General features: G+C 43.2%; 3 protein-coding genes across 3 annotated transcripts in view; 2 read left to right on the top strand and 1 right to left on the bottom strand.

Moving 5' to 3' along the window:
- LOC147846921 (B- and T-lymphocyte attenuator-like) overlaps nt 1-8,742 on the top strand; it is a 66,533-nt gene extending 57,791 nt beyond the window's left edge. Inside the window, exons 5-6 of the mRNA XM_087238358.1 lie at nt 8,331-8,483; nt 8,684-8,742. Of these exons, the coding sequence (XP_087094484.1) occupies nt 8,331-8,483; nt 8,684-8,742 (212 nt within the window). The remainder of the gene's footprint in view (nt 1-8,330; nt 8,484-8,683) is intronic.
- Nucleotides 1-15,127, bottom strand: part of LOC147846911 (uncharacterized) — a 405,197-nt gene that overhangs the window by 119,456 nt on the left and 270,614 nt on the right. The window lies entirely within an intron of this gene.
- LOC147846920 (uncharacterized) lies at nt 8,886-13,789 on the top strand. The gene is made up of 7 exons (XM_087237364.1): nt 8,886-9,694; nt 9,800-9,863; nt 11,607-11,933; nt 12,044-12,088; nt 12,198-12,332; nt 12,432-12,463; nt 12,564-13,789. The coding sequence occupies exons 1-7, from the start codon at nt 9,692-9,694 to the stop codon at nt 12,639-12,641; spliced, it is 684 nt and encodes a 227-aa protein (XP_087093490.1). The 5' UTR covers nt 8,886-9,691; the 3' UTR covers nt 12,642-13,789.

Below are 15,127 nucleotides of genomic sequence, written 5' to 3'. Positions count from 1 at the left end.
GTGCTGGTTAGCGATAATGGTCCTAAGTTCACCTTGGACGAGTTCCAGACATTTCTCAAAGCTAACGGTGTCACACACACATGCTCTGCACCTTTTCATCCAGCCACGAATGGCTTGGCGGAACGCATGGTTCAGACATTAAAACGGGCTTTACGCTGTTCAAATGGATCAGCATCCATTCAACAGAGGCTGGACACATTTCTCTTACCATACCGTAATACTTCACATACCACCACAAAGGAATCACCTGCCATGTTATTCCTACATCGGAGATTGCAGTCACGTTTTGATCTGATCAAGCCTAATATGATGTTGTTGAAAAAGCTCAAGAGAAACAGTACCAGCAACGTCAAGTGCATGCTAAAGTCAGGACATTTGCAGTAGGAGACAAGGTATTGGTTCGTGGATATCGGCAGGGGGAAGAAGTGGATGCCTGGAATTGTGTCAGCAAAAACAGGACCTGTATCATACAGAGTGGATGTGGGACTATCAGTTCACTGGAGGCGTCATGTTGATCAGATGTTGGCACATCGGAGTGATGGTGACTGTGGAGAGGATATTGTTCCAGTGAACACTAGGTTCTCTGAGGACCAGCAAACAAATCTAGATGATCGTTCTATGTCTGAAGAGACATTGCCCCCCAGTCTCAATTCAGTTCCAACTGGCTCAACACAATTCGAGGATGCATCTACAAAGGATACTGAGGTGTTGCAACAAACTCCTCACAAAGAGACTAGCATTATCCTGAGCATACCATCAAGCCCCAGCACGTTGTAGTCCTTAAGGTTTAACTGTGTGGGATAATTTAATACTGTCTCTGTTGATTGTTCCTTAAAGAGAATAACCACAATGTGGTTCATTGAAGGGTTCTAGTATAGATGTAGGGATTCTAGATTGATAGTTGGTAGTTTCTAGGGATGTAGGGATTTTAGATTGATTGCTAGATTGGTAGTTTATGTTGTAAAGGTGTCTAATTGTTTGTTGAAGTTCCACGTTAACTGAAGTACAATCATACTGAGTGGTGAGGAATATGTAATGTATGCACTATATGTTGCAAAGCTAGAGGGCGCTCTAGTTGTCCTGATACCAGTGATACATTGTACCAGAAGAAGTATGGCTGTGTTTACATTTTCTTTAGTAAAACAAATAAGTGTGTTTAATACAGCGATCGTCTCAGTGTGTTACTCATGTTATATTAATGGTAAATATATAACACCCACAGATTTGTAAAGTAACATCTGTAGACATGTAAATATTTTTGTAAGAATAGATGGATACTCACTGTTTAGTTCTGCTTATGTCTGATGTCTATAGGGGAGAATCTACCGCAGAATGTAGATAATCAATAAAGCTAACAAATTTGAAAGTTCTCTTTCTGCAATTTTTGATAGTTTTCTTCATTCTTTTAGGGTCTGAGCCACAGTGTGTTGTAAAGCTGAAAGTGCCACGACATACAGTGTCTAAAGCTACTGGCATCACAGAGCTAAAGATAAACTGTACTGTAACTCATCAAGGATGTCAAAGGATAACTCGGGTTCCCCTTCGGGGGGAACTTCAGCACTATAAGTGGATTTGATTTGTAAAATCCACGCATTGGGAGGATTCGGATCAGAAGCCGCTTGTCTGGAGAGTATTGAACGGGCCAATGAATGAAATTAATTGGCAGCGTAAGCTTGCGCAGGTGTGCGACATCTGCAATTATCTCAGCATATAAGCACACCTGAAGCCAGCAGACGCCATCCTTTTCGCTTCAGATCCTTTCTGAGTGAGTCGATGAGGGTTCCTCTTGCTGATCAGCACTTCAGAGCGAACGAGTGTGTCTCCCGGTCCAGAGTGGGTCTTCGCGGTGGCAGACGGTCGAGCTGGGTTACTCCCTTGCCTGCGGTTCTTTGGGTCCGGTCCTCCAGAGCGGTGCGTATAGTTGCAACTTTCCTAAAAGAGCAACACAGTCGTGCAGCACGTCCTTTTCAGGATGGCGCTCCGACTGTGCGTTTCTGGATGCGGGGGTTTCCTGGCTCCGGATGATAGACACGATCACTGCATTGCATGTTTGGGGGTCCAGCATGTTAATGCGGTGCTCGCGGGCGGTTCATGTCGTCATTGCGATGCCATGACCGTTGCACAGCTAAGATCGCGGCTAACTTTCGCAAGAGAGCGAGCCACCCCAGTTGCCTCCTGTTCTAAAAAAGCAGCGGGCGCTCGGGCAGATCTGAGGGTTTCAGCGGGAGATAATCCGCCGCCCACGGGCTCGCGGACCTCTCGCTCCTCACGGCGCTCCATCCAAGCTTCGGGTGGTGAGAGTGATCCGTCTAACCAGATGGTAGCTCTCACACTCGCTGACACCGGAGATCAGATGTCCTCCGCGGCATCGGAGGGTGGGCTTTCACTGTCCGACGAAGATCCGGACCCGCTCGCCCCCTCCGGGCAGGTGAGCGCTGTCAAATCGGATCCTGAAGCGGACATATTAGCCGTGCTTTCCCGGGCTGCTTCGGCCGTGGGGTTGGAGATGGTTTATCCCCCAGCTCCGCGGCCGGACCGACTAGATGGGTGCTACGTAGAGGACCAGAAGGCGAAGCCTTCGAAGCCTCTCGTCCCCTTCTTCCCGGAAGTGCACAGTAGGCTCACGCAGTCTTGGAGGGCACCTTTCTCTGCCCGTGCTGCGTGTGCCTCCGCCCTCACCGCCCTTGACGGCGGAGCTGCCAGGGGGTATGAGGCGATCCCGTCAGTGGAGCGCGCTATCGCGGTCAATCTTTGTCCGCGCGGCGCCTCTACGTGGCGGGGTTTGCCCCGCCTCCCGTCCAAAGCCTGTAGGTTGTCTGCCTCCCTCGGAGCCAGAGCTTATAAGGCTGCGGGCCAGGCTGCTTCTGCTTTGCACGCGATGGCCACCTACCAGCGCTACCAAGCGCAGGCGCTGGCCGAGCTGCACGAGGGCGGGTCCAACCCAAGCTTATTACATGAGCTGCGCACCGCGACCGACTATGCTCTTCGGACTACTAAGTCCGCCGCGTGTGCGCTGGGGAGGACGATGTCCACACTTGTGGTTCAGGAACGCCACCTCTGGCTAAACCTGGCCGATATGCGCGACGTTGACAAAGTTCGCTTTCTTGACTCGCCCATATCCCAGGCTGGCCTGTTCGGCGACACCGTCGGTGAATTCACCCAGGAATTCAAGGCGGTGAAAGAGCAGTCGGATTTGATGGGCAATGTCATCTATCGGCGTGGCCGTAAGCCCGCTCCGCCCGCCGAGCCATCCACCTCTGCTGTTCCTCGCCGAGGGCGCCCGCCAACGAGTGCTGCCCCGCCCCCGCCTGCGCCTCCGGCCAAGCGGGCGCGGCGTTCACCTCGAAAGCAGGCAGCCCCTCCTGCCCAGGGCGCCGTTAAGTCCGGTAAACGGACCGCGAAGCGTCCCTGAGACAGGCCATCCGGAGAAGAGGAAACTTGCTCTTTCCCCGCTGGAGGGCGGGGCCCCGATAACAACGGTACTTTTCAGTGCCACCAAAACATCAGTAAAAGAGCACTTTTTCCCTTCCCCGGATGTGACTGCACGAGTTCTGCCAGTCCGGGACGTGCTGCCTTCCGGCTCGCAGACTCTACGTGCTTCGCCAGTGGCTCACGAGCGCTGGGGGGACGGTCTCCCTTCCCTCAGCCCTCCAGCCCCCTCTCCGGAGTCAGGGTGCGGAGCCAGAGCGAATCGCTCTCCTCCAGCTCTTCCGCGGGACCCTCGTGCTTCCCGGATCAGCACACCCACTCCGCGCTGCCCCACCGCTGGTACGTCAGCGATTGTAGCGATGACTCCATTAGCGAGGGCTCTGCATGCCTGGTTAGCGCGGGCCAGCCCCTCGCGGTGGCTCATACGCACAATCAGACTCGGTTACGCGATTCAGTTCGCGAAACGGCCCCCCAAGTTTACGGGCGTGTATTTCTCCAGGGTCAGCCCCCTGTCCGCCCCTGTCTTGCGAGAGGAGATTGCTGCCCTCCTGGCGAAGGGTGCAATCGAGCCGGTTCCTCCAGCCGAGATGGAGAGTGGGTTTTACAGCCCATACTTCATCGTACCCAAAAAGAGCGGTGGGTCACGGCCAATCCTAGATCTGCGCGTTTTGAACCGCTGTCTGCACAGGCTGCCGTTCAGAATGCTCACGCAGAGGCGCATTCTCCAATGCGTTCGTCCTCGGGATTGGTTTGCAGCCATAGACCTGAAGGATGCGTATTTCCATGTCTCCATTCTTCCACGCCACCGCCAATTTCTGCGGTTTGCGTTCGAGGGTCGAGCGTGGCAGTACAAGGTCCTACCCTTCGGGCTCTCTCTGTCTCCGCGGGTCTTCACCAAACTCGCGGAGGGTGCCCTAGCGCCCCTTCGGCTCGCGGGCATTCGCATGCTCAATTATCTCGACGACTGGCTGATTTTAGCCCACTCGCGGGAGCAATTGATTATGCACAGGGACAAGGTGCTTCGGCATCTCCGCCTACTGGGGCTTCAGGTCAACCAAGAAAAGAGCAAACTCGCCCCCGTGCAGAGGATTTCTTTTCTCGGGATGGAGCTGGACTCGATCACCATGGTAGCGCACCTCTCCGAGGAACGCGCTCGCCTGTTGCTGAACTGTCTGAGTGAGCTCGACAGCAAACTAGTGGTCCCACTGAAGTTCTTTCAGAGGCTCCTGGGGCATATGGCATCCGCAGCCGCCGTCACGCCGCTCGGGTTGCTCCATATGAGACCACTTCAGCACTGGCTTCACGATCGGGTCCCCAGACGCGCATGGCACGCGGGCACACACCGGGTCTTGGTTACTGCGCTGTGTTGCCGCGCCCTCAGCCCTTGGAACGACCCCTCGTTCCTACAGGCCGGTGTGCCTCTAGGACAGGCGTCCAGCCATGTTGTTGTTTCAACAGACACTTCCAACACGGGTTGGGGGGCCGTGTGTCGCGGGCATGCGGCTGCGGGCCTCTGGAAGGGTGCCCAGCTGCATTTTCATATCAATCACCTAGAGCTGTTGGCAGTGTTCCTCGCTCTCCACCGCTTTTTACCGGTGCTGGAGCGGCAACACGTGCTGGTCAGGACGGACAGTACGGCGGCGGCGGCGTATATCAACCGCATGGGGGGTATGCGCTCTCGCCGCATGTCTCAGCTCGCCCGCCGTCTGCTCCTCTGGAGTCACCCGCGGCTGAAATCGCTGCGCGCCATTCACGTCCCAGGCATGCTCAATCGTGCAGCCGATGCGCTCTCACGACAGCTGTTACGCCCTGGAGAATGGAGACTCCACCCCGAGTCTGTTCAGCTGATATGGGCGCGATTCGGGGAGGCCCAGATCGATCTGTTTGCTTCCCCCGAGAACGCTCATTGCCAGTTGTTTTTTTCCCTGACCGAGGGCTCTCTCGGCACGGATGCACTGGCCCACAGCTGGCCTCGGGGCATGCGCAAGTATGCGTTTCCCCCAGTGAGCCTGCTCGCGCAGTTTCTGTGCAAGGTCAGGGAGGACGAGGAACAGGTTCTGCTAGTTGCGCCCCTTTGGCCCAACCGGACCTGGATATCAGAGCTCTCACTCCTTGCGACGGCCCTCCCCTGGCGGATCCCTTTGAGAGAGGACCTACTCTCTCAGGGACAGGGCACCATCTGGCACCCTCGCCCCGATCTTTGGAACCTCCACGTGTGGTCCCTAGACGCGAGGAAGACTTCGGTAACCTACCGACTGCGGTGGTTAATACCATCACTCAGGCTAGAGCCCCCTCCACGAGGCGCGCCTATGCCCTGAAGTGGAGTCTATTCACTGAATGGTGCGTCTCTCGCAGAGAAGACCCCCGAAATTGCCAGATTAGTGTTGTGCTCTCTTTCCTTCAAGAGAAGTTGGACAGCAGGCTGTCGCCCTCCACTCTCAAGGTTTACGTGGCCGCCATCTCCGCTTATCATAGCGCGGTAGCTGGCGGCACCGTGGGAAAGCATAACCTGGTCATCCAGTTCCTTAGGGGTGCTAGGCGAATTAATCCATCTCGCCCCCCTCTCATGCCCTCTTGGGATCTCGCCCTCGTTCTCACGAGTCTGCGATCCGATCCCTTTGAGCCACTCGAATCAGTATCTCTAAGATTTCTGTCCCTGAAGACAGCTCTGCTGGTTGCGTTGGCCTCCATCAAGAGGGTCGGGGACCTGGAGGCATTTTCGGTCAGTGACTCGTGCCTGGAATTCGGGCCGGATTACTCTCACGTCATCCTGAGACCCCGCCCCGGTTATGTGCCCAAGGTTCCTACCACCCCCTTTAGAGATCAGGTAGTGAACCTGCAAGCGCTGCCCCCGGAGGAGGCAGACCCAGCCCTTTCTTTACTTTGTCCAGTTCGCGCTCTGCGCATTTATGTGGACCGTACTCAGAATTTTAGATCATCTGAGCAGCTCTTTGTCTGTTATGGCGGTCGGCAGCAGGGAAGTGCCGTATCGAAACAAAGATTATCCCACTGGATTGTGGATGCCATTTCACTCGCTTATTCGAGTCGAGGTCAGCCGTGTCCCCCGGGAGTTCGTGCACACTCCACTCGGAGCGTTGCATCCTCTTGGGCGCGTGCACGCGGCGCCTCTCTAACAGACATCTGTAGAGCTGCGGGCTGGGCGACACCCAACACATTTGCAAGGTTTTACAATCTGCGAGTGGAGCCGGTTTCCTCAAGGGTATTAGGTAACCCTTTGGTGATTGAGGAGACAACTCGGTAGGGTGTTGAAACACGCTTGCTGCGCCATTCTCCCTAACACGGAGGTACAAGCGCCTTTTTTATCTGTCAGTAAAGTTCCCCGTCAGGTGAGCCCTGCAGATTCCTCCGTGGCCCCCAGCACTGACTCAGCGGAGGAGTCACTTGCTGGCCCACTACGTTGTAGGTCTGCCCGCTGGTCAGCCCGCGTTTTGGGTATAGGTGCCTGCTATGCGTGATCCCCACTAGGCGATCCCATATGCTTATTCCGCCACGGTTAAGTCCCCCCCCTGGGCGGACCCGTGTCTTCCCTCTCCGCTAACCACTCTTTTGCTATGCGTACTCCCCCTTTTTAGGGCTAGTCCATATGTAAATTCTGCCATCTATCCCCCCCTTGGGTAACGGATGGCCTCCGCAGCGTCCTCCCTATCGGGATTGCACGCTTCCCAACGTACTGTCGTATTTCCTAGAATTATCTAGATGCTCACGACTTCCCAAAAAATATATCTAAATCCGTAAAACTTCTGTTGAAGTAGGATAAATTAGGGCCAGGGACACGTTGGAGGACCGCGCCCCCCATGATGTGGGTGCGTCACGCTTGCTTGACTATCTCCTCATCGGGGGTGTTGGTAAGGTGCAGTCATTATGGCGCTTTCAATGGGCTCCCAATGCGTGGATTTTACAAATCAAATCCACTTATAGTGCTGAAGTTCCCCCCGAAGGGGAACGTTCGAGGTTACTAAAGTAACCCTTCGTTCCCCGAGGAGGGGAACGGAAGCACTATACTCCGTCGCCATAATGACTGTCCCTTAGCTGTTTGAAAGTCTCTTCAGCTTAAAAGGATGGCGTCTGCTGGCTTCAGGTGTGCTTATATGCTGAGATAATTGCAGATGTCGCACACCTGCGCAAGCTTACGCTACCAATTAATTTCATTCATTGGCCCGTTCAATACTCTCCAGACAAGCGGCTTCTGATCCGAATCCTCCCAATGCGTGGATTTTACAAATCAAATCCACTTATAGTGCTTCCGTTCCCCTCCTCGGGGAACGAAGGGTTACTTTAGTAACCTCGAACGTTTTTGAGCACACTTCGTTATTATTTTAATTTATTTGCTTGCTGGAAATTAGAAGTGAATTTAGAACCAGTTTTGAAACAAATCTTTGTGCTTAACAAACTAAATTAATTATTTATAGGCTAATTAATGTCTGTGCGTAAAAGATTTCCCTATCCACAAGAGCGAAAGTGAAACTAGATTATGAGATGCCTTATCTCTCATTCTCGCGCTGCAGATGCTCTGTTTAACTGTTTTCTTGCTAGTGAAATGCTCAGGTTTTCCACTTCCACTTACTTTACGTCATGTAAATAGCAAATGCGCTAATGACGCGACACAACTGGCTCTTAAAGGGAATGGGAGATGAGACTCTGATTGGTTTATTCTGAAAACACACCTATAACTCATTAAGAAAATAAGCTCAACCCTTTTAGACCATGCGCCATGGTGCAAAGCAGATTTTTTCGTCCTTAAATTAGCAAAAGTGGATTCTGACACGCCCTGAAAGCGTTTGCACCCTGCGTTTTGCGCTTTGAGCATGGACCATCAAAACAGAGTGTATTGGAATTTATTTATGATCATTACAACAGCTCTTCAATATCATTTTGTTCAGTTCTGTCTGTACTGAACCCAGATCCTACTGTAATGAATCCAGTGTCAGATGACGATCTGCAGTGGTTATGGCCATATCTGTACATCTGCAGTGGAATATTGGGGCTGGTGATCATTATGACTCTATTACTAGTTTACATTGTCAGACACAAAGGTGAGTGAATTAAACGCAGAGGTGATTAAATTAAACTTAACAGTTGCTTTAAAATCATCCTTTTTTTAAAAGGGAGAAAATCAACAAACAAATGTGGCAAAATAAATCAGGTATCTTTTAAAATAATTTTGTATAAAATGCTGTCAAAGGTGGGTCTATTACTTATAGATGTTTGAACTTTCTGTTTTTAACTTTTACAGTACCTGGTGAAGCAGAAGACCGACCTGCTTCTTTCTCCTCATCTCTGTCTGGACTCTGATCTGTTGACCACTGTAGTATACACTTTCCCTTCCTGGGACATTTCAGAGCAACAGCAGTCTATGTAGAGAAGGTTTCGATGTTTGTGTTTGTGATGTTTGTGATGAACTCTTTTGTGCAAAACTCTAAGGCAAACAACCATACAGATGAGGGCAACATTATTAGCCCTTGTGTGAAATATTTATTCTTTTTCAAATTTCAAATTTTATGTAGCAGGGCAATTTTCAATTTTCTTTAAGAAAAAGTCTTAGTTGTTTTATTTTGGCCTAAATATAAACAGTTTTTAACTGACGAAAATAGTTCTTAGAAATGAGTTATTAAAACTATATTCTCTCTATTAAAAAGCACTTTTAAAAAAAATGTACAGAATAGCCAATAATTTTGACTTTAAATAGAGATGACAGCTCAAAAAAGACAAAAGAGTGCTACACAAAAGGTTTTTTTTTCAATCATTGATTTTTTCAATCAAATGTAGCCTCTTATGACACATGTACACCTCTTCAGACATATATTAAGTAAAATCATCTACGTCAATTAACAGCTTCACAGCACATCTGTTTTCTTGTGCAACTTTCACACCACATCTCTCGCAGAGTAAAAATAAAAACCAGAAGACAAAAGGGACACTGGCAAGAGCCCACAAATAGGACCAGACTAGTCTGTCAAAGGTTTTTCATTTGTACCTGTTTTTGAAATCTCACAAATTTAAACATTCACTTGACTAAATCTAAAGAGGTGTTTTTTTCTGCAAGATTTGCATGTTTATTTAAACTGGTCAAACTCCAGCTAGCCTAGAACACACTGGATGAGGTCTTAAACAAAGAAGAAAAGATCTGGGCACAGACACATGAGGCCTATACAAAATATAGTTGCTCAGAATCAACAAAGGTGAAAAGCGGAAGATCCAACGAGGTGAAGATCTGAATCAAGAAATAAAAGGAATAGCAGAGATGGTGAGTGGACTCATGTCAAACAATGTGTACAGCTCTTATTATTCTGCACTTTATTGCTTTTTTATATATAAAATGTGGTCAGCTAAGGGTGATTGTGTATTTTAGATGATCTGCAAATGTGTAACTTTTCTGCTACTGCTATCATACAGCATCAGCGGCGCAACAAATGGTGAGTATCAAAATCTCATGTAATGAATAATAAATCGCTTAATGTGCTGTTTGAGAAACATTATGTGTACAATGCATTTAAGTCATCTTTTTTTAAATACAATCATGTAATACAGTATCTAATACATATATCTTAATCTAGTAAAAGCTGATAAATATTTGCTTCAAACACAAATGTTTATCTTTAAGGTTAAATTTTGTTCTGTAAATGTTAAGATTCAGAGATCACTAGAAAAATAACCACTGCTTATTTTTTGCTGCTTTTTTTAAACTGCGGTAACATTTTATAACTACACATCTATTAAGCATTAGCAAATAGTGAATTCATTATTTGTTGAGCATTAACTTTACATTAATAGATGTTAGTAAACACTTTAGAACTGCAAATACAAAGGCTCTTGACTTGTAAGCACATTTATAATGTGCTTAATAATTGTATTTTCATACTTTGTTATTGATTAACTTTTCATGATTAAATTAAGAATCACATTATTTAAAAATGATTTGTTTTTAAGAGTAGTTGAGGGTTTTTAAGATCAATCAGAATGAGTTAGTAAATTATTAATAAACTATTCAAATCAACATTTATATAGTATTATTCAGGCATATATTAATAGTTACTTTGTATGTTAATAAATGCTTTATTGAGTCAACTTCATGCAGTTTTGTGACCTAATCTAAAGTGAGGACTATTTAGGCTTTATAAATCCTTAATAAATGACAATTTAAGGTTCAGTATCAAATGAACAATGCATCTTTGTAATCTTATCTAAAACGTAAAATTACTGTAAAGTTTAATGTGTAAAAATATATGTAAAATTGGATAAAAAAACATCAATATATTAATTTAACAACCAATTATGATATAACATTTCAATGTTATTTATCAAAGTTTAAACTGCTCAGTAATTTTATTTTAGTTAAGATTGCAAAGATTTTTTTTATTTATTTAATGCAGTTTCATTTGTGCTTCTTCAAATTAATGAAAATTAATAAAGTCTTTTATTTTCTTTTTTGCTGTTTAGAATTTAACTGACCCTATAATTTACATTTATGAGAGATTTAAAAAGCATAATAAATAATCTTCACTTTAAATTAGTTCACAAAACTGGATGACGTTAAGTTAGTAAACGTAAATTAAGTTAGTTAGTCAATTTATTAACGTACAAATTAACTATTAGTATATGCCTGAAAATTAAGACATATAAATATTCATTTAAATAGTTTATTAATAATCTACTTTTACAATCTGAATAATCTTTGAAAAACAGCAAATTATTTCAAATAAATGGTTTGTAAAAATTGTGAGACTTAATTTTGCAATGAAAAAATAATCATTAACAAAGTATGAAAATACAATTATTAAGCACATTATATAGGTGCTTATAGGTCAAGAATAGAGCATGTGTAGCTGCAGTTATAAACTGCCAACGAATGTCTATTATGTAGAGTTAATACTTAACCAATAATGAACTCACTATTTGCTCATGCTTAATAAATGATTTGTAGTGTGTATAGTTAAAGTGTTAACAGCTTATTTAAATTGAGCTGAATCAACAAAATTCTTAAGTGTTTTTGGAACAAATTATTTGTTTTATGTTCAGTACATTTAAATTTGTAAAAACAAGAAGTTGAGTGGGAGTTTCTTTAGAGGATAATATCAAGGAAAATATTAAGCGAGCTAGCATATATGAAGAATCTTGTGCTGATTTTTTGCCTCTTTTTTCTGTTTTCCTTTTTTAAGAGACTAAGGAGTATTGTCTCATTAAGCTGAAAGTGCCACGACTCACAGTGTTTAAAGCTGATATTATGACAGAACTGAAAATAAACTGTACTGTAATTCATCATGGATGTCAGAGGATCCCAATAATCTCATGGTGTAAAATCTATAGAGATGGCTGCAAACCTTTAATTCACTCAGATGTTATTATAACTGAGTGGAAGAATACAGCAGAGAATGAAGGAATGACTTTCCTCGTTTTCCAGAACATCTCAATGGAGGATGCAGGTTTATACAGGTGTTTAGAAGGCGACAATTCTGTAAGCCACGCTATTAATGTTACTGTAACAGGTAAATAACACTTTTTTTTCTAAATGTACATATTGAGACACTTTGTAGCTTATAAATGTTAAACTATAATTAAATTTTTTATCAAGACACTTTTATTATATTTTCAACAGATAAAGAAAATGAGTTCATGAATTTATTCACTTCGTGCAACACTTGTTAGTGCATTACCATTACAACACATTATATTATACTGTTGACTATTTATGCCATCATAATTACAGCAACTCTTGAGTTTATTTTTATTTTATTTTTTAATGCCTACAGCATTGGGTGATCTGAACATACTTCAGAATGATGATCAGCCGTGGCTCTGGACTTTTGTGTATATCTGCACTGGAATAGCATTGATGCTGTTTATAGTTTCAACTCCGTTTTTACTTCACTTTGCCAGATGCCAAGGTGAGTGATTTCAGTGTTTAAACTCAACTTTATAGCAGCTTTAAGATCCAATGGTTTATTTTTAAGAACTTTTTATATTAATCATTTTGATTTGTATAGGGAGCGAATCGAGAAGAAAATATAAAAATCAGGTATCTAATATTTTATTTTAAGTCGGTGGATTTTTTTTATTTTGTTTCTTTATGATATGAAAAATGCTTTTTTTTCACTGCTTTTCTTTTACTTCCAAAGGACATCGAAACACAGAGTAGAGACCTGCTTCTTCATCTAAACCCAAACCTGCTGACTTCTGTTGTATACCGCGGCTAAGAAACGAACAAAATTAACAGAATTACGCATACACACACACGATTTTTAAAATGCATTATAAATGCATGCATAATACATGTATAAGTATTTGGGAAAAGTACATAGGGTGTTAATCGTTTAATTGTCATGATGTTATTTTATTGTATTTGATGTTTTTTATTATTATTTTTATAATGTGCAGGTTGCTCTGTAAATGTCTTTTTTACAGAATTATTGTGTCTGTTGTTGGGGTTTTTTTTTACAGTTAGATTTTTTTTTCTAATGATTTAATATTTTTGTTGTACACTTTTTTATATATTTTTTCCCCAAATAGTTATATTTAAGATTATTGTCATTTTTATTTAAAAATGACAAAGTTGTATTTAGCTTAAACAAAAAATGGTTGTACATTTTTGGTACATTATGGACATTATGGTAGACTTATTTACTAGCATGAACAAACAATAAACAATACATTGATTAAAGTTTTTCATGCTTGTCAACAAAATGAGTTAATGAAAATACAGTTGTTTATTGTTAGTTTATGTCAACTCACTTTTTGCATTAACTGAACAGTGTTAGATTTTAATAATTCATTAATAAATGAAGATTTAAAATCATTTACTAATGGACAGTGTTGGATTTTAATAATTCATTAGTAAATGAAGATTTAAAATTTAACTTTTTTTTTCAAGCTTCCATTCAGTATTTTCACTTTTATGGCAAAGAATAAGTTATTTTCATTCCCTTTAAATTGAAATAAGATAGAATGAACACAGCATATTCATCCATGTTTCTGGATCTGAACTCTTCAAATGTTGAAATATGATTAATAAATTATGTAAAAATGAAGCATTGTTCAGTATTAGTTAATGTTGGTCAATACTGACTATGTGCCCCATATTGCATTCCCTTGGGTGTTTTTAATCTTTTGATTTTTATTTTATTTTATTTTTTTGCAACAAAAGAAGGATTTTTTTGTTGATGGTTTTATTTTTAGTTAGCAAAACCTGGTTCATTTACTCCAGTTTAAATTGTGTTGTAGTAATATGGTATTCTGTTGATATCACTCCACAATTGGTTAAGAAATATTATGTGTTGTATTTGTGAATCTCTGATTAATAATTTTTTTCTTTAATAAACTCATTACAAATATGTAAAGAAATTTTTATTTTGGCTCAGTCCCTTTATTAAACAGCGGTATGAACCGCCTATTATTATTATTTTATTATGATTATAATAACAATTATTATGATGATGATGATTATTATTATTATTATTATTGTTGTTGTTGTTGTTATCATCAAGAGTGTCATCCCATGTTTGATTTTAGCTGTATACATTTCCATTTTCAGAATTGTCACTTGAGGACATTTGCATTTAATAAATAGCAAAATAGCTATTTAGGTATTGTTAAGATTTGTTTTAACTTGCATTATGTCAGTTCTTGATAGAAACAAAATCCCATGCTGAATGTTTATTTTTTTATATTCATTCATTCATTCATTTTCTTGTCGGCTTAGTCCCTTTATTATTACCGCATGTCTTTGGACTGTGGGGGAAACCGGAGCACCCGGAGGAAACTCACGCAAAGGCAGGGAGAACATGCAAACTCCACACAGAAACGCCAACTGAGCCGAGGTTCGAACCAGCAAACCAGCAACCTACTTGCTGTGAGGCGACAGCCCTACCTACTGCACCACTGCCTCGACATTTATTTTTTATATATTGTGCATAATTCCCAATTAGGTCATAGTATGAAATTGTAATTGATTGGTAAATGACAGTATTATATATCGTCTCCTTGGAATTATACGGTTCTATCTGTGTTCTGAATGATTTTGAGATATTGAGCTTCAAAGTTTTTGCATTACTTAGCAAACAGTAGGGGTGTCACGATTTCGATTTTTAATCGAAATCGATCAAAACTTATGCTCAACTTCGATTATCGAATTAAAAAATAGAATCGTCGATGCTGCCACGCCCCATGTCACGTTAGCTTGGCTTGCCAAGCGGGAAAAAAACATGCTTGTTGAAGTGCTTGTTAAACTGCAGACGCAGGAGACCCGTCGACAGAGCTTAAATCCTCTCCTCTTTCAAAGAAGTCGCTGATGTGGAAGTATTTTGCTCTCGCTTCTGCAGATCTATGTGCCCTCCAGAAACTTGCGTTCTGTGAATGAACGTCGCCTCGTGGTTCCATCCCAAAGGGGGAAGAAATCACTTTCGCTCACGCTCACGCTCAATCTGCCCAGTTGGTGGAATGAACTCCCTAACTGCATCAGAACAGCAGAGTTTTCAAGAAACGACTAAAAACTCAACTATTTAGTCTCCACTACACTTCCTAATCTGTAATTGCCTCTCTGAATATCACACTAACTGTACAAAAAAAAAAAAAAAATACTAATACTACTAATACTTCTCTTCTTAGACTTTACAGACCTGAAACTTGCTTATAGCACTTATTCATTGTTGCTCTAGGTTGTGTAAATTGCTTCCTTGTCCTCATT

The sequence above is a fragment of the Danio rerio genome, chromosome 1, assembly GCF_052040795.2.
Source record: "Danio rerio strain M-AB ecotype USA chromosome 1, GRCz13ab, whole genome shotgun sequence".
Lineage (NCBI taxonomy): Eukaryota > Metazoa > Chordata > Actinopteri > Cypriniformes > Danionidae > Danio > Danio rerio.
Note: the sequence above shows the minus strand (reverse complement) of the source record. Positions and strands in the feature narration are given on the sequence as shown.

Bases quoted from the DNA above. Each gene is read 5' to 3' on its own strand.
- LOC147846920 (XM_087237364.1), top strand. The intron at 9,864-11,606 runs GTGAGTATCAAA...TCCTTTTTTAAG, and splicing joins CATCAGCGGCGCAACAAATG to AGACTAAGGAGTATTGTCTC. The intron at 12,333-12,431 runs GTGAGTGATTTC...TGATTTGTATAG, and splicing joins TCACTTTGCCAGATGCCAAG to GGAGCGAATCGAGAAGAAAA.